This window comes from Lagenorhynchus albirostris, chromosome 5, assembly GCF_949774975.1.
Source record: "Lagenorhynchus albirostris chromosome 5, mLagAlb1.1, whole genome shotgun sequence".
Lineage (NCBI taxonomy): Eukaryota > Metazoa > Chordata > Mammalia > Artiodactyla > Delphinidae > Lagenorhynchus > Lagenorhynchus albirostris.
Genome location: NC_083099.1, coordinates 77,756,868 through 77,781,797, shown reverse-complemented (window position 1 = coordinate 77,781,797; position 24,930 = coordinate 77,756,868). Strand labels below are relative to the sequence as shown.

At 37.6% G+C, this 24,930-nt stretch overlaps 1 protein-coding gene across 1 annotated transcript in view; it reads right to left on the bottom strand.

The window, feature by feature from the left end:
* Positions 1-24,930, bottom strand: part of KPNA1 (karyopherin subunit alpha 1) — a 73,762-nt gene that overhangs the window by 14,881 nt on the left and 33,951 nt on the right. Inside the window, exons 3-10 of the mRNA XM_060150486.1 lie at positions 19,215-19,322; positions 16,127-16,226; positions 13,961-14,055; positions 7,110-7,241; positions 5,774-5,862; positions 5,316-5,415; positions 4,426-4,589; positions 2,288-2,366 (exon numbers count right to left, since the gene is read on the bottom strand). Of these exons, the coding sequence (XP_060006469.1) occupies positions 2,288-2,366; positions 4,426-4,589; positions 5,316-5,415; positions 5,774-5,862; positions 7,110-7,241; positions 13,961-14,055; positions 16,127-16,226; positions 19,215-19,322 (867 nt within the window). The remainder of the gene's footprint in view (positions 1-2,287; positions 2,367-4,425; positions 4,590-5,315; positions 5,416-5,773; positions 5,863-7,109; positions 7,242-13,960; positions 14,056-16,126; positions 16,227-19,214; positions 19,323-24,930) is intronic.

The following is a 24,930-nucleotide window of genomic DNA, read 5'->3' as shown; positions in this document are numbered from 1 at the left end:
GAACAGTTGTACCATTAACTGAAATGGGAAAAACCAAGACGAGAAGGCGAGACAGGTACTGGAGACATGGGACTGGAACTTGAGAGAGGTTGGAACTAGATGTATAGGTTCAGAACTTCATTTATTCAGTAAATTTTTTTTTTTAATTTATTTATTTATTTTTGGCTGTGTTGGGTCTTCGTTTCTGTGCAAGGGCTTTCTCTAGTTGCGGCAAACGGGGGCCACTCTTCATCGCGGTGCGTGGGCCTCTCACTATTGCGGCCTCTCTTGTTGGGAGCACAGGCTCCAGACGCACAGGCTCAGTAGTTGTGGCTCACGGGCCTAGCTGCTCCGTGGCATGTGGGATCTTCCCAGACCAGGGCTCGAACCTGTGTCCACTGCATTGGCAGGCAGATTCTCAACCACTGCGCCACCAGGGAAGCCCAGTAAATATTTTTTGAGTCTCTATATATTGTGCCAGGGACTATTGTAGAAGCAACAAAAATGAACAAGAATGACACAGTTCCACCTCTACAAGCTTACAATCTAGTAGACAGTTACAATACAGTGTGGTAAGTGCTATGATGGATGAAACAAAACAAGGAGCACCTAATTTAAGAGTCAGCTTCTTGGAGAAAATGTTAATACCAAGACTTGAAGAATGAAAAGGCATTAGTGGCAGAGTGAGGATTTGTGTGAGGGACTGGTCAGAACAGGGATGGGGATGGAAGCATATGTTCCATGCAGAGGGAAGCAAGCCATGTGTTAAATCTCAGAAGTGAGCGTGATCATAGCTAATACAGCAGAACAAACATGGCAAAAGCACAGAGTATGGCATGGGAGGGGGCAGACAGAAACTTTTTCTGAATAGCAAATATACCAATATGGTTTTAAAATTCAGAAAATAAAAAGGACTATATAGTTAAAAGCCTCCTTTCCATTCCTATACCCCAGCTACCTGGTTCTCCACAGAGACAACCAATGTTATTAGTTTCCTGTGTATGCTTCCTGAGAAATTTTATGCAAATACAATCAAAAACATACATTGTTTTCTTCTCCTCTCCTCCCTGCCCGTTTTTTACACAAATAGTAATATATCCTACATACTATTCGGCCCCTTGTTTTTCTTTTTAAACAACAGAACGTAGAAACCTTTCCATATACATGCCTATTACCTTCTTCATTCTGTTGCACAGCATTTCATTATACAGGTGCCAGATTTTAAAGGATCTTAAACACTGTCCAAGGACAAGAGGAGGCCATAAGAAGATTTTAAGAGAATGACGCGATCAAATTTGCATTTTACAAGCATCCTTCTAGTGATATGGGAATGATACAAGAAATGTCTGAACTAAGCACTGCAAGGAATGAGTAGAAATAGCAGTCATTAGTGACTGATGAGAAAGGTGGCAGAAAGGGAATAATCAAACTAATGTCCAGGTTTTTGGCTTGGGTAACTGTTGGGGCCATTCACTGAGACAGGACCATAAATAAGCAGAGGTCCAGGTACACCAGTTCCCTTGCGGACAGAATAAATTTAAAGTTAAATATTAAGAGTTGGAAGACACCTGAGAACAAATTCAGTCTCCTAATTTTAGAGATTAGAAAAGTGAAGACATTAAATGTCTTGCTGAAAGTCAGAGCTGGCTAAGAAGAGCTAAGGCTAAAACTAATCCCCTCCAGGGGATAATCCCATAAACAGAAAAGAACAGGTAAAGGAACTTGCTAAGGAGAAATAAATGGTCAATGAGGCAGAAGACCCAAAATACTTCAACACCACAGAAGCCTAGGAAGATAATTTTAAAGATGATGCCAATGCATCTGAGAGATCAAGAAGAAAAATGGCTATAACAATCCACTGTGAGTGATGTATCTTGATATAAAATTTGAATGGAATAGAAGGTGACATCAAGAACCAGGAGGGAAGATACTTCTCACATAGGAAACTTACCGTGTACAAAAAGGAGGAAGCCATCAGGGAAGATAAGATGAAGATGACAGAAAGGATGCTACTAGAGGCTTCTGATGTTCACAAGAACCCCTTCAAGTAGAAGTAGTGGGAAATAAACCGAACCAAAAGGGTAAGTTACACCATAGGGGAACCCAAAATTGCCACAAAGCAATAGGTCAAGACAGAGATAGTGAAGGTATTGAAAGTAGTTGCCAAAGCCAACACTTTTAACAAACATTAATGAAACAAAGTATCATTTCTCCCCATGTGAGTTAAATACTGTAACAGAAACATAATCATGAGGGGTCAATCTGCTATTTCTGAAAGAAAAAAGAAAGAGATACCATTTATTCATACCTGTGTCTGAATATCATCGCCTGTGACAATGTTTCCCACAGCTCGCAAAGCAGGAGAAACCACTTTATAATCATTATGCCTGCAACCATAAAAAGATGTGTTATATCCAACAGTTCTATCTTTAATCTCTTTTCCTTAGGGCTGAAACCCAAAAGAAATTAATATGTGATCGGTTCTTGGAGCAGAAAGGCACCTATGGTGGTTATTAAAGGAACCCTATCATGATGAGGAAATGTTTTTGGTGTCCCCAAGAAAGGCTGTCTTTCCTTTTGTTTGGTACTTTTCGATAAAAACTACAAATCTGTTCTAATAACCCTTCCCAGGTATTCAATCACCTGGAGTCCAAGTTTTCCCTCTTATTCATTAATGCAGGTTTCATTTCCTCTTTACTTGGTCTCTATGGTTGCTGAGATAATGGAAAGAGATAGTAACATTTATACAGCACTTTTTTTAAGTTTTACAAATCACTTAATTTTCACAGGAATAAAAATATATCAACAGTTGAGCTAACTTGAAAATGAAAGCCAGGCCTCATACTTCAAATAGTAGACTCTTTCTACTAAACCTCAGCTGACTTACTGGTCTGAAAAACCCCTCCACAAATCTTTTATATATCTGAAGACAGATATTAAGTCTTGATTTTAGGCTAAGTAAGTTAATATCCTTTAACTTTCCTTAAATATCTTTTTTTTTTTTTTTTTTTTTTGCGGTACGCGGGCCTCTCACTGTTGTGGCCTCTCGCGTTGCGGAGCACAGGCTCCGGACGTGCAGGCTCAGCGGCCATGGCTCACGGGCCCAGCCGCTCCGTGGCATGTGGGATACTCCCGGACTGGGGCACGAACCCGCGTCCCCTGCATCGGCAGGCGGACTCCCAACCACTGCGCCACCAGGAAAGCCCTAAATATCTTATTTTCTCTCCCCTTATAATGATATTGATCACTCTTCTCAAAACTGTGCCAGTTTCTCCACATTTAAGATCCGATGACTAAAAAGAAATGGTTAAAATATTTAGTAATCTAGAGACTAAAGAGTACAAAAGGTTACTCTCCCAGATTCTGAATGATGTACTTCTGAGTCCTCCAGCATTATATTGCTTTTAATTCACAACAGCATTATGCTGCTGATCTGTACCCAGTCTATAACCCCAGAGTTTTTTTTTTAATATACAGTTTTACATCTTTATTGGAGTATAATTGCTTTACAATGGTGTGTTAGTTTCTGCTTTATAACAAAGTGAATCAGTTATACATATACATATATTCCCATATCTCTTCCCTCTTACGTCTCCCTCCCTCCCACCCTCCCTATCCCACCCCTCTAGGTGGTCACACACCGAGATGATCTCCCTGTGCTATGCGGCTGCTTCCCACTAGCTGTCTATTTTACGTTTGGTAGTGTATATATGTCCACACCACTCTCTCGCTTTGTCACAGCTTACCCTTCCCCCTCCCCATATCCTCAAGTCCATTCTCTAGTAGGTCTGTGTCTTTATTCCTGTCTTACAACCCCAGAGTTTTATATTCTATATATTATACTATCTAATTCATTCCACATGTCATCTTTGGGGCAATGTTTCCTTGCATCTACTTTGTACTTACTCCAATAAATTTCACATGGCTTTTAATTATACTATTTCCCCATTATGTTATCACTCTTAATTTTCTTCTTTGATACTATTTTCTAAAAATTTGATTAATACAGTCTCAAATTATTTATGCCATCAGTAAATCTTCCACTTCATAAATGAAAGGCATCACAAAGAGATATAGCAAAATAAAATTCAAAGTCTGACACCAGTCTAGGTTAAGCTCTAAATGAGACAAAAAGATGAAAAATGATCGTTTTTAGTGGCAGTGTGCCTTCTGCTATCCAGTGGTTGGTCTCAGGTCATTAATCATGAGCTAGAATTACATAGATCAAAGTTTTCCAAATGTTTCTGCTAAAGGGCTGCTTACAGCAGAATGAGAGGTTCTTTATAACCCTCAAAACAATCAAACAGACTTGACATGAGTATAAAAAAGTAACAAGACAGTAGCCTAAAGCACAATAAATCAGTATAATGCATTAATATTTGAGTATCAGCAACTAGAAAACTAATATGAGAGACAAAAGAACAGACACACTTTAAGATATCTTACATCAGCAGCTCCACAAGTCTCCTACATACTCCTGCATCAATGACTGCTTGAATTTTATCATTGGGTCCATCTGATAGATATGAGAGGGCCCAGCAGGCATCAGCCAGTACATCAGTGTCACTGACAAACAGCAACCAGGAAAGCACATTCAGACAGGGGGAAACCTATAAAGGGAAGATGATATGATTATGAAATTCAACAGAAAAAAAGCAAGAAATGAGGGGGGAAACTCCAGAAAGCCACCAGGCACACACCTGGTGACTTCTGGTGTGATTAATACTTCTGAAGATGGAGCAGTAAGTGGCCAAGTGACATTTCCATCTTTGGGAATGCTGTCAATAACCCTGCAGTTTACTTTGATGAGGTAGTCAGAGCCCAAGGAAAACAATTTCAAAGAGCAAAGTTTAACATATACCAATTCTCAGAGTGAGATTCCTTGTCAAAACACTCTGTGGATCAGAGAGGTAAAGGAATTTTCCTAAGTGTTAAAGCTAGGAAATTCTGCATTTTAGATACTTTGTTACAAACAAAAAATGTCATGTTTTAAGAGTAATTCAGAACTTTTTAAAGGCAGTGAAAATTTATTTCAAATTCAAACAAAAATAAAAAGACCTATTTTTCTAGAAACAAATTATTCTCTTTCTATTCACATTAATATTGGTTCTTAGACTCTTCCCATTGCAGAGCACAGGCTCCGGACGTGCAGGCTCAGCAGCCATGGCTCATGGGCCCAGCAGCTCCACGGCATGTGGGATCTTCCCGGACCGGGGCACAAACCCGTGTCCCCTGCATCCGCAGGCGGACTCTCAATCACTGCGCCACCAGGGAAGCCCTCTTAGACTCTTTTAACTGTACTTTTTCTGCCAATTTCCCACAAGCGTAATCCTTACCTTTGCAAATTCTGGAGGGGGACTTTTTCCTCTACAGAGATTAGACAAAGCCCATACTGCATTCCGGGTCATGGTCAGGCGGTTTTGCTTTGAAAATAACCTATAAGCATAATGATGCAATGGTAAGTGATATAATGGGCATTAATTCTCTGATGGCATAATATAAATATTTAACCACTTAATGCTATTGATAAACAGATGTCTTCAAACAGCTCTTCTCTACAACAATAAAGCTTAATTAATTCTAACACAAGGAATTCAAAATTTTGGCACTTGAATAAGATAGGATGCCCAAGGAAATGATCTGAACAAGTTAGTAAGAAAATATCTGTAATGAAAAGTAACACTAGGAAATCCAAAATGATTTCCAAAGATGCACTGCTTTCTGAGGAACTTCCCGTATTTTTATTACTCACAAAAAAAAAAAAAAGAAAAGAAAAAAAGAAAAAGAAACTTACTGCAGCAGAGGGGGAAGAATATTGCAGTCTAAAACATAGTCCCTGCACATGGTACTATCTCCAGCAATGTTGCCAAGAGCCCAGACTGCCTGTGAAAGAATTATTCATTAATGACAGGCTGTAGAGTTTAATTTTCTCATAATTCTTTCAAAAAAGATGCCAACATATCACAATAACTCTTTACAGAATTATACAGTAGTTAATCAACATATTATACATGGACATTAACTACTAAAACCCCTAAGTTCACTCAACAGGGAGTCAAATGAAATAGTTGTGGGATTGGTGGAAGAAGATCAATACTATTATATAAGTATACATGTGAATACTCATGGGAGTAAACTTATTAAAAGGAGGTACCAGTTCTTATACATATTCTTTTTTTTTTTTTTTGTGGTACACGGGCCTCTCACTGTTGTGGCCTCTCCCGTTGCAGAGCACAGGCTCCGGAAGCACAGGCTCAGTAGCCATGGCTCACGGGCCCAGCCGCTCCACAGCATGTGGGATCCTCCCAGACCAGGGCACAAACCCGCGTCCCCTGCATTGGCAGGCGGACTCTCAACCACTGCGCCACCAGGGAAGCCCCTTAAACATATTCTTAATCTTAGGGGGCCCTACCCTTAAGTAACATTCCATACAGCCATTGGAACATAGCAGAGATCCAAATGGCTTACTCAGCTGATTACAAATGTATTTTAAGCTTGCTTACAAAAGAAAACAGTGAGCCAGGAATTTAAGAGCAACCAAAATGCAGAAAACTTTACTCAACTTTTGGGGATGATGGATATATTAATTATCTTGACTGTAATGACAGTTTCATGGATATATACGTATGTCAAAACTTATCATATTATACACTTTAACCATATGCAGTTTACTGTAGGTTGATTATACCTCAATAAAGCTGTAGAAGAAAGTCATATTCATTTAGTAATGATTTATATTTATGAATTTGACAAACTTTACGGTAATTAAAATTTCATGTTTTCTAAGTGATTTTCTGCACAAAAGTGGCAAAGACTTGCTATGTCAATCAACACTAGAGATTACTATAAGAAAAAACTCAGCAACTGTTTACATGGTCTAAAATGTGTATCTATGGGACTTAAAGAATTTCAGGGTTGGAAGGGAAAAATGGTTTTATGTTTCTAGGAGAAATTCTGCCTATATTAACTATGAAATTTTCTATTTTGGTTAAGTTTAGATTTCTAGAACACTCCCTGTGATGAACCATGGATTGTCATATCCAAGCAGTAAAACTGAGATTCTGAATATAAGACTGAAGGGAAAAATTGTATTCTTTGACCTGCTTCTCTTTACTTGTTTCAATTTTTACCTGCTCCTGGACATCTTCAAACTCTGAGCTGAGCAACTCTATGAAGATAGGCACAGCTCCTGCCTGAATCACAATCCGGGTCTGAAGAGAATTTCCTGAAGCAATATTTGTCAGTACCCAAGCTGACTCAAACTATAAAGATAAAAATAATTTCATTATCTTATTAGAATTTAATAGCTTGTTTACTTATAACAATAAGGTTTTCTGTGCATGAAGAAAAGAATCTGAGATCATTATTTACACATAATCTATCAGGTAAATACTATATTAATTTTAAATGAAGAATTCCTGAGGAAATAACCTTAGCCTAGAGGAATACTCAGGGTGTCTAAAATTTCAGATCAAGGCAGAGCTGACATGAGACCGTAAGAAGAATGAGGGAGTGCTTCATATACTGACATGGAATGATCTCCCAAGACATAAATGGAGGAAAAAGAAAAACAATGTACATTAATATGGTACCATACTGTATTTTCCAAATAAGAAGGAATATATGCATCAATTTACTTATTGCACAGAATATCTCTTGAAGGAGTCACAATAAACTGTAAATACTTGTCACTTACATAGAGAGCTCGAGGTGAATGGGAAACAAGTATGGGAAGGATAGGCACTTACAGTAAAGCCTTTATGTACCTTTTGGCCTTAAACCATGTTTATTATCTAATAAAAATAAAATTAAATAATTTCTATAAAATGGGCAGGTGAAATGGCGAAAGAATAAAACTGTAAAATGTGTAAAATACAGGCAGACTGTAAAATACAGGCAGAGTGAAAAATACAGGCAGAAGACAACTGAAATGATAAGTAGTCCGAAAGGAGTTAACGGGCATACAACTAACAGAAATGGCAACTTCAGAGCATAAGAGCTTCCAATAAATGAGAAGTCTCCAAACCAAGGCACAGAGGTAAGACTTTTTTAAAAAGAGCATTCTTAAAGGTTGATAAACTGGTAAACAGTATGAAGGAAATTATGGCCAACAAAAAATACAGCACGTTATTAATTCTACACATCTCTACAGTAACTTGACTCTTTAGCCTAATATGATGAAATCCAAGAATGACCTCTTAAAATCCAAGAATGAACTCTTACATTACAATTCTATTTAGAGTTCTTAATTAAACTTTAGTTTTGTTTCCTTCTCCTGTTCTGTCTTCTATTTAATATTCTTTAATGAAGCACATATGGGGAAGAAAAAAAATTCAGTGACATGCCCCTTGAATGAGAAATCAATAAAAAGTCATCAAAAGATGGAGCTGTGACTCCTTTAAGCTTTGGGGTCAATTGAAAGGCAGGTGTCATATGGAAAACTGAATCATCAATCACTTGGGGTACAGGAAAATGAAAGAAATGGGAAGACAATCTGATTAGCCCAGTCCAAAGCTACATGAATGATAGTAAATTTATAGCAGAAGACACTTAAAGAAGGGATATTCAAAGAAACCTAAAATTTGATATACAGAAGTGAAATAAAGTGGTCTGATATCTAGTTAGGACACTGATATTACAGCAGCAGGGAGGCCAGACTAGGAGCACCACAGTCAAACATTTTTTTGCCTGATAACTCTTTGCTATAAGAGAAGTTCAGGAGACTTTTAAACACTGAGTATCATAAAATAAAAACTCATATCACCTCTGTAATTAAATTACTACTCAAACCAATGTACAAACCCTTTTCAGTCTGTCTGAATTGAAACTTGACATTTATACAGTACTTTATACTTTCAAAGCATTATTCACATACTCTCAGGTGTTCCTTACAACAACCCAGAGAAGCCTGGCTTTTCTAGTTTATGAATGAGGAAACTATCAGAAAAAGATCCAATGATCACTAATCATTTGAGTAATGCCAGTCAAAGAGAGCTAGATTACAGCCTCCTAATCTAGTAGGCTTATGGCCCCGACCATAGTTTCCTCTCTGAAACACACCTGTAACACTGACAAGAGTCTTCCAATTGCTTGCAGTTTTGGTATCTAGGGCAAGAAATTTCAAATAATGATATGACAGATTATTTAGGGTTATTATTTATTATTTAGGGTATGCTAAAAGGAAAACACAGTTCACCTAAAATGTAGCTTCTTTTGCTTACTAGGAAAATGAACTATGAAGTGGGTACAAAAGCAAACTTTCCTACAAGAAGAAAGGCTCAAAGTTCAACAGAGAGTCATCAGCATCTGAGACCATGTCAAAAAAATGAAAACTTTGAGGAAAAGCAACCTGTGAAGAATGAATAAGATCAGCATACATAGCAATCTATATCAAAGAGAAAAAGGTTTGCAGTGAGATTTTGATGCAAAAGAAATGGTGACAATAAACTGAGTAGATAAAGGATATATTAAAGAGTTATCAATGAGAAGAAATTAGAATAATAATTGCTAACAGAAGTCAAACTGCTGTTTGTCTGATGAGGTTTAGCCCCAAAGGTCTCCCAGAAAAAGAGAGATTTCCAGATGCCACTGAAATGAATAAAATGGAGAAGCAAAACAAAATAGAGTGACAATGATTAGGAGAATGGAGAATAAGTAAATAATAGCCAGAACATGAATGGAAGAAACTCGGAAGTTAGGACTTCTCAGCAAAAGAAGAATGTACCAGAGTTATGTTTATCACTAAGAAGTACATAATGATTATAACCTCTGAATGCAAACAAGATTCAAGGTCTCTCTTGGTAAGAATGGAAATCAGGAAGTAGTTTTGCCATTACCAGGGAAAGAAGTAGATGAATAACTATAACCAGAGGGCCAGTGAAAACTCAAATCATATTCATGGATTAATGAGGCATTAAAACACACAAACACACACACACACACACACACGGCACTGATTACTGTGATGTTTACCTTGTAAAAACTTATCAAGCTCTATTTGTGCAATTTTCTATACCCATGTGTATATGTGTGACATGAGAAGGAGGCGGGAGGAGAGAGAGAGAGAGACAGAAACAGAGAGAGAGGCAGAGAGAAAGAGAGACTGAGAATTCCTCATGAATATAGACCCCTATTAAAGTCTTGGAAGAAGCAACTTTCAAATGTGTTTAATATGTAAGTATGTTTTAAAAAAACTGGTTGTACTTTGAACTATGTAGTTTCTCTTTCACTGGGTATCGCAGTCTTTATTTTTTTGAGTGGGGTGAACATTTCCGTCTCAGGTCCCAGACTAGATTTTAACATGAAAGAGAGTTGTGAAATGGGAATGTCCAGAGTTGATACCAAAAGCAATTGCATAAAGTTATAACAGAAATGGCCAGAAAAGGTACTTTAAGTAACCATGTAACTCAAGAAAAACTCAGCAACAAGATGAAATGAAAAAAACTTAAGAAATGGTATCACCTGAAGTAGTACCCAAAATTATTATAATCTTTACTCCTCTTTGTTGTTTTAAACTACTATATTCTTAGTGTTCCAAGAATGGCATCATGCAAGGAAACAACCTGTCATGCAGCTGTGATTGCTTACAAATTGTAATTCCACTATTATTTTTCACTGTCCAGAACTTTCTAAATAAGGCTACAACTGAAATCTGAAGGGCACGCTGAAGATTTTGGTATGTTCTCTTTTTCCTTTCTCAATCTCTACCTTCTGGTGCTCAGTTCCTTAAAGTAAGGAAAATGAGAATCCAAAACTGAAGTACTTCTGACCTCCTATCAAGTTTCCCACTCCAGGTTGAAGTACGCCTGGTTCCCTTTCTCCATTTGGATCAGGACTCTGTTGCTGGCCACTTTGCCGGTTCCACTCTGGTTCCTAGCAAATGCCAGGCTCACCTGGAGAGCAAGTGAAAAGAGAGGCTCACATCAGAAAAATAAATCCAGATATCAAACTCTGCAGAGAACAGTGCCTGAGTCATCTGAGCAACCTTTTAAGATAGGTAGAAGGATCAATGAAGATGGGGAAAAAACATAGGAAGATGAAGGCTTAACTGCAGTTTACCACATTAAGCTTTTAGTGTGGACAAGAAAGGTAGAAATGGGAAAACTAAACCAATTTAATTAAAATTTACAACTTGAAGAGGAGTATCTGTTTAATGACTGGAACTAGGAAGCAATTTACTTATTTCTAGCTATTTTTATAAGCTTCTATAAGAAGGTTTGGGAATACACCATCTCAGCACTGCAAAGGACAGTACAAAGATGTTGGACCTGGACTCAAAAAAAACAAACCAAGTGGGCCCAGGGAATACACCATAAGGCAGACCAATCTCATGTCAAGGCTCTCATGTATGGCTGAGGCCTACATGTCACTGTGTTTGAGAATGCTGTTAGTTAAACGGCAGAGTCGGCTTCCAAAGTCCTAGATTCCACCCATATTCATCTCATTTGAGGGCAAGTGAGTATCTAGGTAGCACTGCCAAAAGCAGGCATTTTTATCTCCCTGGTTTGCAGTATCCCACTGATAAGGAAAGCCAGAAAGAAAGTGAAGAAGCCCTTCACTAGGATTCACAGTTCTTTATGTATGGAATGAAGGGAATAAGTTTGTCCAGTGATTTATTATTGAGTTTAGCTATCATGACTACATATTATTACTCTCTTTCTAGAAGAGAAATGGCAAACACCCCATTCCAAAGACACACTATTCAAACTTCTAATAAGCAGGTAGGAATATCATGGATAACTCACATCCTAGCGCTCTCCAAGAAGACAGAGGAAGGAATACCCTCCAAGCTTCCCAGAGCACGTCTAATTATTTAACAATGAAGTCTCCTGGCTCTAAGGTCTCCATCAATATATTTGCTCCTCCTGCTTCTGGGGTAGTCAAGGGTACCCATTAGTCACTCTGGAGAAAGAACACCATATTGTGCTTAAAGGCACACAGAAGAAAAGCTGGGGATGATGACCTTTATATAATAAACAGGTTCATTATCTCTAGAGTCTTTGGATCGCTAAGGTGAAAATCACGAGGTGGTCGCTTCCAGAGGAATCATTTCTCAATCTTTCAGCCTAATTATTAGTTAGGCTGCACAAGGGTGGAATCTGAGAATTCTGATAGAAGCAAATTAGAGATTTCTGAAGGCTTTCATCTTCAGATGTGTTAAGATACAAACTCTAGGATTACAAAATCAAAAATGATGTAGAATTTACAAGTGTTAGCCAGGAGAGGGCACTGCCTGAGAGAATATACTGTGCTCTTTAGGGAATACTGGAGAAGGTGGGGATGGGGAAAGACCAAATTCTCTGACATTTTTCTTTTTAGGACTAGAAAGTTATACCATCTTCCTTTAACACATTAAGGAACTGGACCTCTGCAACCACCTACTAAAAACTGCTAAGTCCAGACGTAAATTTAATATCTCTGAATTACTCTCATTGTCAGAGACAGGATAGAAACATACTTCCACATGAACAAAATGATAAATTTTCCCTACCTCCCTCTTCCTACAAAGCTTTTCAAATGATAAACTGCAGTAAGGCTCTTCATTTGGTCCCTCTGGTTCTCTTGACAGGTTGCTTAAGGGGCTCAGGCTCTGTTCTCTGCAGTCTTGGTTGTCTGGATTTCCTTTTTTTCTGAGAAAAGTCCTCTTTCTTTGCTCTCTAGGTGAACCTGATTATTTTCCAGGTGTCTGGTGATCCTGGCCTTAGATGGGGACCAGAATTACAATCCAGGAAGCAGCCAACAAAACAGAATCTTAATTCAAATGAACTTGGGGATTAGTAAATGTCAAACTGGAGAAGAAAAACTGATGGGACACTGAAGTACTCTACCTTTTCTGGACTTCCTGTTTTTCCTCTGGAAGGAACTCATCACCGCAACAAAGAGAGTAAAAGAGAGAGAAGGATGGGATGGGAGGAAAGGAGAGAAAATATCAAGACAAAGCATCAAGTCTTATGAATTATCAATAATGCTCTGGACAGTAAGGAACCTGGGGAGAGGAGCTGTTACTTATACTTATAAAGATGCCCCAGTCCTTATTACACCCTTAGAGTAAGGCAAAGGTAAACATGGCGGTGAAAGTTATCTTTATGATTAACTTGTTATTAGCAAATATTTACTTGGAAAAATAACCCCATTTTGTAATCTATGTAGGACCTAACCAATCTTTATAGTTACAGAATCTTTCTAAAGGGCCTGAGCCACTCAGATTAGATCCTACAAGTGAGAATTTAGGAATTACAGGTATTTGTTAAAGAATAACTCAGAAATTGATTCAGTTGGTTACTCCAAGGAAGTCTAGCTACTGAATTACTTAATTACTAGTTTACTTAAGATCCAACTTTATTCAGGAACAATATAGTATTTTTAAATTTCTAGATAACTCCCAAGATGAGAGTCAGTTGATAGTTGGTTCTTTTTGCTGTAAAAATTATCTAATCCAGAAGCTGTAGAATTTTCTCTTGGAACCCCTATACAACAGTACTAATACAGTAAACTAACATAGGAGAAAGCACACACATTCCCAACAAGGCTACATCCTTGTCAGCTCTTTTGGGGTGGGGCCGGGGGTGCAGGGGAAGGATTAATTAGTACCAGGTTTGGGGATCAGTGAGTCTCTGATCTAGCCCATGTTACACAGCCCTGAGAAACCCAACAAGTACAATCTAAAAATCCTTCAGAACCAAATTTTACATAGTCCACACTTAGGTCCTTATAATGGCTCCTCTACTGCAAACAATTCCCTACCAGGTAAGTATGATCCAGAGTCATCATAAAATAAAAAGTAACAAGAATTTTAAAGAGTAAAACCAAGAGCCTGGATGTTAACAAAGCTATCAAAGCAGCTTGCAATGTGGTTGTCAGGAACATCAGTATCAAAAAACTAACCCTTCATATAGATTAAAATAAGTAACAAATCTGAATACAAAATGTAACTCTGTAAAGGGAATTAAGATATGAGGCAAGAAATGAAAATGGTCCGCACCTGCAATGTACAATTCTCTTTTCGTTTGAGGAACTCCACAAACCTGGCCACTACTCCTGGTGTGCTGATGACTTCATCAATAGGAGGATTAGGTTCTGTCTCCCCATAAAAATAAAAGGAAAGAAGAAAAATAATCCTTTGATTTCAAGGCAAGGACTTTATAAAGCTCAAACTTACTTCATAATATCCCTCCCTCCATTTTTAGCATCTCTTTCATATTGAAAATCCAAAACAGAAAAAAAAATGTAAAACTGAGTTCAGTCACTTTGAGACTAGGGTAGCTTAAAAGGTTTCATAATAAGGGAAGCCTTAACATGGAAATATGATGGGCAGAATTCTTAAAATTACTGCCTCTACTATTTTAGAAAACTTAGAAAGTATGGGGAAAAACATCAAAAGACAACCACTGTTATTATTTTGGTATACTTCCTTCTAACCCTTTTTCTGTGTATGGGTTTTAAGTCTCTCTTTTTTATTTAACATAAATTGTCCGAAGAAACTGGATTAGGAGATTCTGTGCTTGCAGGATCTAATTTTACTGCTGTAGTGATAAGCAGGAGTCAGCAGAAATTCACTAAGAATGACTTGCCAAATTAATCTTTTTCATTTATGACAACAGAGTATCTTATAAATAAAATCATTCAATAGAAACTTGTTGGACAAATAGATTAGAAATGTCCTAAACGATTAGCATTGTAATTTCAGCAAGACATTTGACAAAGTTTTTGATGACATTCATGTAGCTACGCAAGAAAAATGGCAGCTGGATTACAGTACTACTAGGGACTCTTAGCTAAGTCAATGGCCTGTACTGGGAAGGGATGACTAATGGTTCAATGTTAATTTGCAGCAAGCTCTAATGACATGTTCTTTGCCTGGTTCAACATTTTTATCAACCATTCGTATAAACACAACAAATAAATTTGATGATGACAATAAAAATGAAGTAGTTAACGTGCTAGATTACAGAAACAACGTATAGAAAGAATAACAATAAGCCTAAAATGGCAATAAAACAGCAGGGATAAAGCAAAATTCAGCTTTTAGATTTTTTTAAAGCAATTTTTAAAAATCCACATGACTTCACAGACGAAACCTCAAAACAGTTCATAAAGAAAAGTACTAGGGAGTATAGATCGCTGAAAATGCAATGAAACATTACTATGCCATGACTACCAAAATAAACCAAAATAAATGATGCTAGCCTGGAGTACATTATTGGAATGTATAGTTTCAGGACAATGAAGGCAATCTCCCACCACATCTTAGAGTAATAAGAATGCATCTGGAGTACTGTATTCTAATTATCACATTTTAAGAGGAATGGCTGGCAAACTAGAATACATGCAGGAAAGTAGCAGAGTGTTGAAAGACCTTGGAAAACCACATTATCTGAGAAACCCATCTCAGCATGCTGAAAAGAGATAAGACATTTTTAGAAGGGTGGGGACGGTAATATGATAATGGCCTTCAGCTATTTTTAACAGGTTGTCATCCAAAAAGCAATTATTTTTTGCTCTGGTAGTAGGTTTTCTTTCCAGTTAACCTCAAGGGATATATTAATTTATCACTGATGACTCCAAACAACCATAACTTATTATGCGGGGGAGGGGGTGGTTAACTGTTTTAATGCTGATTTACTATCAACATTTTAATATGGCTCAGAGTTCCAGAGTTCTCACTTGCCCAGATAACAAGAAGTATCATATCCCATTCTACCCTAATTATACACACACGCACACCAAAAAGGTAGTTATCCTGTCCACCAATAAATCCATACTTAAATTTCAGCGATAAACTGCTAACATTAGAATCAACAATCACTACTCTTTCAAGTGATATTTTAAGTTTTTCTTAAAAAAGAGTGGAATTTCTCAATTTGAATTAACATGAAATACTGCTACTGTTCTTATCACTTTAAGATCTTTTATAAGATACCTCAGAAATGAAAATAATGCTGCCTTCTGGTCCTGGTAAGATCACACAAATAAAAAAGGAAATTCAAAAATTAGCCATGGCTCATAATATACCTATGTCTGTATGTGTCCTTTTATTCTGTTGATAGAGATACTCCAAAGCAAGTTATCTGTAGTGTGAAAAACAGATTATGGGAAAGTAATACTTTGTAAATAAATGAAAAATATACTTAACATATTCAGAACTCACCTTTTGAAAGCAGTTTTCTGAATTTCTGTGTTGCTGAAAGCTGTTGCTCTGGGCTATTGGAAAATATCATTTCAATCATGTCAGAAGTAATAACACCACCCTGGAATCACAAACAAAAAACAAATATAATAAAATTTTAACTTAAATTCAAAGGAAAACAAAGAGTACAAATTGCGGCCAAGTTACTGAGTTAATTATATTTATCTACAAGAGTTACACAACGGTAGGATAATCTTTGCATATATAAATGCATGAGATGATTAATAATGTGATGAAGCCAAAAATCTTTGTCTATCATTAAAAAGCTCACAACCGTGAGAAAGTAATGTTAGTAGTAAACACTAAGACAAGGTGTTTATTATTCTTCCTCTCCTGCTCATCACATGGCTGGCTGCTCCTTGTCATTCAGATTAAATGTTAAATTATAAAAGAAGGCTTTTCCTGACCTTCAAATCTAAAGCAGCTACTCTATCTCTGTGATCACATCACTCTTATTTTAATCCTATGCCCAGCCCTTTTCAGTTATCAGTTATTCTTCTTAGTTATCTGTTTATTGCTTAGGTTCCCCCAGTATACTGTAACCTCCATGAAAGCAAAACACCCTGTCTATCTTACCACTACATCCCTGATGGGTGGCATACTTTAGACGTTCAACAAATATTTACTGAATGAGTATAGAGTAGTCTTATATAAATCACAGATTCTAGCCACTGTCAAATTCAACAGCTGACTCTTAAATTTATTTAAAATTTCTATTTTCTTGCCTTATTAAAACTTTTCAGTTTCCCACTAGTTTCTTGCTTTACTAGCACTTTCCCATTTCCCACTACAAGCCATCCTCAGCATTAGTGGTTAAACTTTCTTCTCAGGATCATTTGTCACAATGAAATAAAGTTCTTATCATTTCATGAAGGGTAACAGTCAACAAGATAAACTGTGAAGAAAGCTGCACTGAGTTGTACATGCAAGGTGGTTGGTAAGCAATACCTAACACTTAAGAATAACCCATGGGGAGAATGAAGCATTCTGCTCTTACAAGTCAGAAAAGTAACTACTTTGAAACTTGTAAGTCTGATTCCTGAATAAGCAAAAGTACCTGTATGATTTTGCTATGATTATATTTCCACATATATCTTTGTTTTCTTCTCTCTCTTATCCCCTTATCATATAACATAAGATGTATTGACTTTACATTCATAGTATTTAAATATTGTTAACTTCACATCAGAGTATTTAAGTTACAGGATATCCAAGAGATAAGTAAATATCACCCAAGGACTTTTCCCCTTCTGGGGAAAAGGTTAGTGCATTTTCAGCTGCATGCAGGATAGCTGTATCATGTTACAAGGAGGTATGACCTTGTCATTGTCTTTATCTGAGACTCAGTATGGTTTAAGGAGTTGGGTATGGATGCCACAATGACAAGGAATACACTGGGACAGTTAATTTTATGTGTCAACTTGGTTAGGTTATGGTACCCAGTTGTTTGGACAAACACCAATCTAGATGTTACTGTGAAAGTACTTTTTAGGTGTGATTAACATTTAAATCAGTACACCCGAGTAAAGCACATTATCCTCCAAAATATGGGTAGGCTTCATTCAATCAGTTGAAGAGCAAAGACTGAAGTTTCTTGAAGAAGGAAATCAACCTCAAAACTACAATATCGGGACTTCCCTGGTGGTCCAATGGTTAAGAATCCACCTTCCAATGCAGGGAATGCAGATTCAATCCCTGGTCGGGGAACTAAGATCCCAAATGCTGCGGGGCAACTAAGCCTGCATGCCACAACGAGAGAAGCCCGCACACTACAGCAAAGAAGAACCTGCATGCCACAACAAAGACCCAGCGTGGCAAAAAAAAAAACAAAAAACCTATAATATCAACTCTTACCTGAATTTCCAACCTCCTGGCTTACCCTACATATTTCAGACTTAACAGCTCCAACAATTGCATGAGCCAATTCCTTAAAATCAAACAACTGGTGGATCAATCTATCTCTCTCTTCCTCTCCCCCCACCCCCAAATTGGTTCTGTTTCCTCTGTAGAACCCTGAGTAATACAGTCCACAAAATACTTCATAATCATTTAACGTCCACTTTAAAAAAAAAAGAGAGAGAGAGAGAAAACTCTTCAACTTCCTGAAGAGCCTAGAAGAGTTCACAAAATAATAGTGTTGGCAATAACGTCTACATAGATTCCAAAGCAATTTAAACTGCTCTAATTCCAAAAGAAAGCTCGTCCATAAAAACTGGATATCTATGAAGTAAAAAAAGAGAAAAAAATCTATAAAATACTGTGAATATGCTACTATTTGCCAAAAAAAAGAGAGGGGTTTTTCTCAAAAGGAATAATAAGAATCTACCAACAGTGGTTGCCAGTGGGGAAAGAAACTGGGTGACTAAGGCAGCAGAAAAAGATTTCTCTTTTTTTGAAAACCATGTATATATATATGATCTATTAAAACATATACAACTGATCAAAATAAACTGGAAATCTAGACAGGGGTGATCCATATAAATAAAGCATAATTTTTATCTGTTTATGCAACCTCAAGAAAGCTACAAAATGGGTTACAATAGAAAATTCTTGTGATGTGGAATCAGTTTTTAAAATCATATGAATATGTCCAATTTTGTACTTGGAATGAGTAACAAATTGGGATTTCCTTTAAAGTATTGCTTATTATCAACTTTTAAGGAATAATTTTATAATTATCCTTTTAAGTTTTAATAGCTGAATTGATCTCATAATTAGTTAATTCTGTTTAACTGCATGTTATTCAAAATATAATAAACATTTTATGAACCACGAGTTTACAGATATAGTTTCCTTTTAAAACTGAAATGCCAAGTACTTTTCGTAGCCATCTAACCTTTTTTTTGTTTGGCTGCACCACACAACTTGCAGGCTCTCAGTTCCCCAGCCAGGGATTGAACATGGGCCACTGCAGTGAAAGCCCAGAATCCTCATCACTAGGCCACCAGGGAACTCCCCTAACCTTTTTATTTTAAACTCCAGAAAAGATCTAACCTCATATCTTCATCAGAAAAAGAGTAAAAAGAGGTTCTTTCATTATCCCACTTACTGGTGCCATCTCCATGTTATTAATCTGAGCCTCATGGAAGCCTCCATCTGACATAACTTCTTCTTCTGTTTCTTCTTCTGCTGTAGCAACATTTCTTCGCTTGAATAACTGAAAAATAAAAGTCTGTTACTAAAATAATTCTAACACAAGGTAGTTCAACATCCAAACACTAGGCACCCCACTTTTAAAAAGGCAATAAGGATGGAGCTTTTTGAAAATCATTTTTAAAATTCTAACATTTGTGCCACCTTCAACCTTTCCTGATGAGGAACTATTTCAGAATTCTCCAGTCTTATAATCTAATGCAATTAAGTATCACAACATACTATCACCAACCCTTGATGAGGTAAAACTTACTAAGAGAGGCCTGACAGTACATGACATATAAAAAAAACACATAAGGTTGAAAAAGGAGCTGAGGCATGCTTGGTCATTTCCCTCTTCACTACTGAAGTAGGTGATAGGATAGTCTTACCAATACATCAGGGGAAATGGGATAAAAATGTTGTTAGAATGACTTAATACCTCCCTCATAACCCTAAAGGACAGTGGATCAAGGCTTCCTGACCTTCCCAACCTGTCCACAACCAATGATGACAAATGACCTCTGCTTGAACACTACTTTTAAAGCACCCATTAATTTGTGCAGGCAAAGGAGAATAGTTCTCGCTAATGGCAACTCACTAAGATGCCTTCCGTTACATCCTAGGCAGTACACTTATTCATTAAGCCATGACACAGTAATAATAACTTATCCTCTCACCCTATATGACTAAAAAAAGCAGACGAAATCCCTAAAATCATAGGTTTCAGACATCGGACAACAGACAACAGAGGCAGTGATCCTTCAGAAGAAAAGAAACAAGGTTAGTCCTACAATTGCCTGGATGGAGTTTCCAGCCTGCAGCACAGGTAGGGTGAACCTAAACAGGGTCTAGAAGCCCCCTCAAGTGAGGAGACAGCATTCAGAACTGATGAGGCCAAGACACCTAGAATCTACAAGGCAGAGTACTGAAGACAAGTGATCAACACAGAACTCCAAAAATCTGTGAAAGGTTCCCCTTAAGTCTTTACTGGCTTAGTACTAACAAGCGCAGGTGTGTGATGAAAAGGTCCAAAGCTGGAAAAGAAACTGCCTTCAAGGAGCATGCAGAACAATTCTGAAGGTCACACAGGTCAAGCAATCATTCATGTTTCACCTAGCTGTTAATTGAAAAGACCTCCCAATATATGGGGCACTAAGGAGAATACTCAGAAGGGTATTGACTCAGTAGTGAGATAAATTAGTCCCAGATTAAAGACTGTTCTGGTCCAGCCCAATGAAACATAAAAGCAAACTGGTTTCAAGTAACTTAACTACATCCAATGATAAATTCAGAATTACACATATTAAAAGAATACAAAAAACCCCGACAAAGGAGGTAAAATTTACAATGCTCGGCATTCAATCAATAACTAATAAGCATGCAAAAGAAGTAAGAAAAGACCACCCACGAGGAAAAGAAAAAGCAATCATATCAATCAAAATCACCTATAAACGGAACATGGAAGAACTGGACAAGGAATTAAAATAGCTGTTATAAATATATTTCATGTATTCAAAAGTAGAAGAAAGTATAACCATGAGAAGGAGATAGGAATACATGAAAAAAAAAGGCAAATCAAACACCTAGATATAAAAAGTACAATTTTTCAAATGAAAAGTATGCTGGAGGTGATTAACGTCAGATTAGATATTGTAGAAGAAAAGATTAGTGAATTTAAGGCCATCACAAAATAAAAGGGATGGAAAAAAGGCTGAGAAAATATGTACAAAACATAAGTCAGCTGTGGGACATCAAGTGGCCTACTACACACATGCATTGGAGCCCCAAGGATGGGGGTAGGGAAATGTATTTGGAAAATTAATGGTCAAAACTTTTCCAAATCTGTGAAAAATACAAACCACAAATCCAAAATCTCAAAGAACTCCAGGAAGAAATATGAAGGAAACATGATAGGACATTATATCAATGTTTAAAATCAGGAATAAAAAGATAAAATAAAAGATAAAGCAGCCAAAGGAAAAAAGACATCTTACATGCATGCAGGGAAACCAAAGGTAAGACTGACAGCAGACTTGCTGCTGGAAACAATGCAAACCAGAGAGTGTGGATCAAACACAGTTAAAGTATCACAAGTGACCGCTGGGATAGCCACTATAGAAGTTCCTCAAAAAACGAAAAAAGAATGAAATTTTGCCATTTGCAACAACATGGATGGACCTAGAGAGTACTATGCTCAGTGAAATAAGTCAGACAGAAAAAGACAACAACAGATACTCTGTGTTATCACTTACATGTGAAATCTAAAACATAAAACAAACAATTGTAGATAACAAAGGAGAAACAGACTCACAGATATAGAGAACAAACTAGTGTTTATCAATAGGCAGATGGAAGGGGAGAGGGATGAGATAGGGGTTTGGGATTAAGAGACACAAACTATCAATAGTATGTATAAAATAAATAAGCAACAAGGATATATTGTACAGTACAGGGAAACATAGCCATCATTTTATAATAACTTTAAATGGAGTATAACCTATAAAAATATTGAATCACTATGTTGTACACCTGAAACTAATATAATACTGTAAATCAACCATAGTACTATTATAAAAAAAAAGAAATCCAAAAAAAAAGGGGAGGGGCTTCCCTGGTGGCGCAGTGGTTGAGAGTCCGCCTGCCGATGCAGGGGACATGGGTTCGTGCCCCGGTCCGGGAAGATCCCACATGCCACAGAGTGGCTGGGCCCGTGAGCCATGGCCGCTGAGCCTGTGCATCCGGAGCCTGTGCTACGCAACGGGAGAGGCCACAACAGTGAGAGGCCTGCGTACCGCAAAAAAAAAAAAGGAGGGGAGAGAAACTGTTAAAAATGGAAGTAAAATACTTTTTTCAGCAATGCAAAAGAATTCATCACCAACAGACCAGCTCTGTGAGGAAATGTTAAAGGATGTTCTTCAGACATAAGGAAAATGATACCAGATGAAATACAGATCTAAAAAAAGAATGACAAACACCCAGGAATTCCCTGGCAATCCAGCGGTTGGGACTCTGTGTTTTCACTGCTGAGGGCATGGGTTCAATCCCTGGTCGGGGAACTAAGATCCCAAAAGCCGCAAGGCACAGCCTAAAAAATAAAGTTTAAAAGAAAGAAAAAAAGAAAAGAAATGACAAACACCAGAAATCGTTAAAAGGTAGTGAAATTGGACTTCCCTGGTGGCACAGTGGTTAAGAATCCACCCGTCAACGCAGGGGACACGGGTTCGAGCCCTGGTCCGGGAAGATCCCACATGCCATAGAGCAACTAAGCCCATGCGCCACAACTACTGAGCCTGCATGCCACAACTACTGAAGTCTGTGCGCCTAGAGCCTGTGCTCCTCAACAAGAGAAGCCACTGCAGTAAGAAGCCCACACATGGCAATGAAGAGCAGTCCCCGCTCGCCGCAACTAGAGAAAGCCCGCGTGCAGCAACAAAGACCTAATGCTGCCAAAAATAAATAAATAAATAAATTCTATAAAACATTCAAAATAAAGATTAAAAAAGAAGAAGCCAGACAAACAAGAATGCACACTGTATAATTTCATTTATGCAAACTAACGAGTGGTGACAGAAACAGATCAGAAGTGGCTTGGAGATAGGATGAGAGGGGTAGAGAAAAGGTACCATAAAGGTGTACCAGAAAAGTCTGGGGAGATAAACATATTCACTATCTTAATTATGGTGATAGTTTCACAGATATATATATACACACATGTTCAAACTCATCAAATTGTGCACTTTATTGTATGTCAACTACATTGACATATATCAATGCCATATTGACACTGTCAATAACGTATGACATATTGTATACCACAAAGATTTTTTTTTTAGTTAGAAAAGAGTAATAGCTGAAATAAATTTAAATACTTCTATTATGTTAAACACTATGAGTTTCTAATAATTTTTTTAATTATTTATTTATTTTTAGGTGCGCCAAGGGCATGTCACGCGGGATCTTAGTTCCCTGACCAGGGATTGAACCCATGTCCCCTACAGTGGAAGCATGGCGTCTTAATCACTGGACCACCAGGGAAGTCCCCTGATAATGTCTTAATACACACTCACCCTTTACTGCTCCCCTTGGAGGATGCTAAGGAACCAACTCATTATTTTGAAAACAAAGGGAGAGAATCAAGTATTTCTCTTTCCTATATGATTAGTAATTCAGGAAAACAAAAAACTTGTTGAGGAAAAGCTCCTCTTTAGAGTGACCTGCTAGTTAATAAAAGCAGAAGGAATGATAAAATGATCACTGCAACTCCTGGTAAAGTAATGGATCTAGGCAATGACCATCAAAGGTTACTAAGCTTGAGGTGAAAAACTGATGGGTGTTGACTAGAAGCTTGATATTAAGGAACTGTTAACTTTTTAAGGTATGATAACACAGGCATGACTTGGAGATATCGCAGGTTGAGTTCCAGACCACCACAATGAAGTGAGTCACACGAATTTTTTGGTTTCCCAGTGCATGTAAAAGTTATGTTTACACTATACTGCAGTATATTATAGGAAGTGCCCAAAAACATTATGCCTAAAAAATACAATGTATATCTTAATGTAAAAATACTTTATTGCTGGGGCTTCCCTGGCGGTCCAGTGGTTAAGACTCTGTGCTTCCAATGCACGGGGCACGGGTTCGGTCCCTGGTCAGGGGAACTAAAAGATCCTGCGTGCTGCGCAGTGCGGCCGAAATAAAACAAAACAAAACAAAACTTTATTGCAAAAAAATGTTAACCATCACTTGAGCCTTCAGCGAGTCATAATCTTTTTCCAATATCAAAAAAAAAGTAACATCACTGATTACAGATCACCATAACAAATACAATTATAATGAAAAACTTTGAAACGTGAGAACTACCAAAACGTGACATAGAGGTACGAACTGAGCGACTGCTATTAGAAAAATGATGCCAACACACTTGATGCAGGGCTGCCACAAACTTTCAATTTATTAAACACATACACACACACAATATCTGTGAAGCATGATAAAGCAAAGTGCAATAAAACAAGGTATGCCTGTACTACTCTGGTAAGCCTTTATCTTTCAGAGATACATACTGAAGTATTTATAAATGAAATAATTTGATGTCTGGGATTTACTTCAAAGTAATTCAGGGCATTATTTAACTTCTGTCTAAAGCAGCGGTCCCCAACCTTTTTGGCACCAGGGACCGAAGACAATTTTTCCACGGACTGGGGCGGGGGGACAATGGTTCAGGTGGTAATGCAAGCAACGGGGAGCGGTAGGGAGTGGCAGATGAAGCTTCGCTCGCTCGCTCACTCGCCCACCACTCACCTCCTGTGTGGCCTGGTTCCTAACAGGCCACGGACCGGTATCAGTCTGCAGCCCAGGGGTTGGGGACCCCTGGTCTAAAGGACACCCTCCAACATCGCTTGTAGTACAGATCTGGTGGTGATGAATTTTTTCAGTTTTTGTATGCCTGAACACAGCTTTGTTTCACCATAGTTTTTGAAAAATATTTTTGCCAGCTACAGAATTTAAAGTTGACAGTTTCTTTCTTTGAGTAATTTAAAGATGTTTTTCTGCTGTCTTCTGGCTTGCATTATACACTATTAATGAGAAATCTGATGTCAACTTTATCTTTGTTCTTCTTTATATAACAC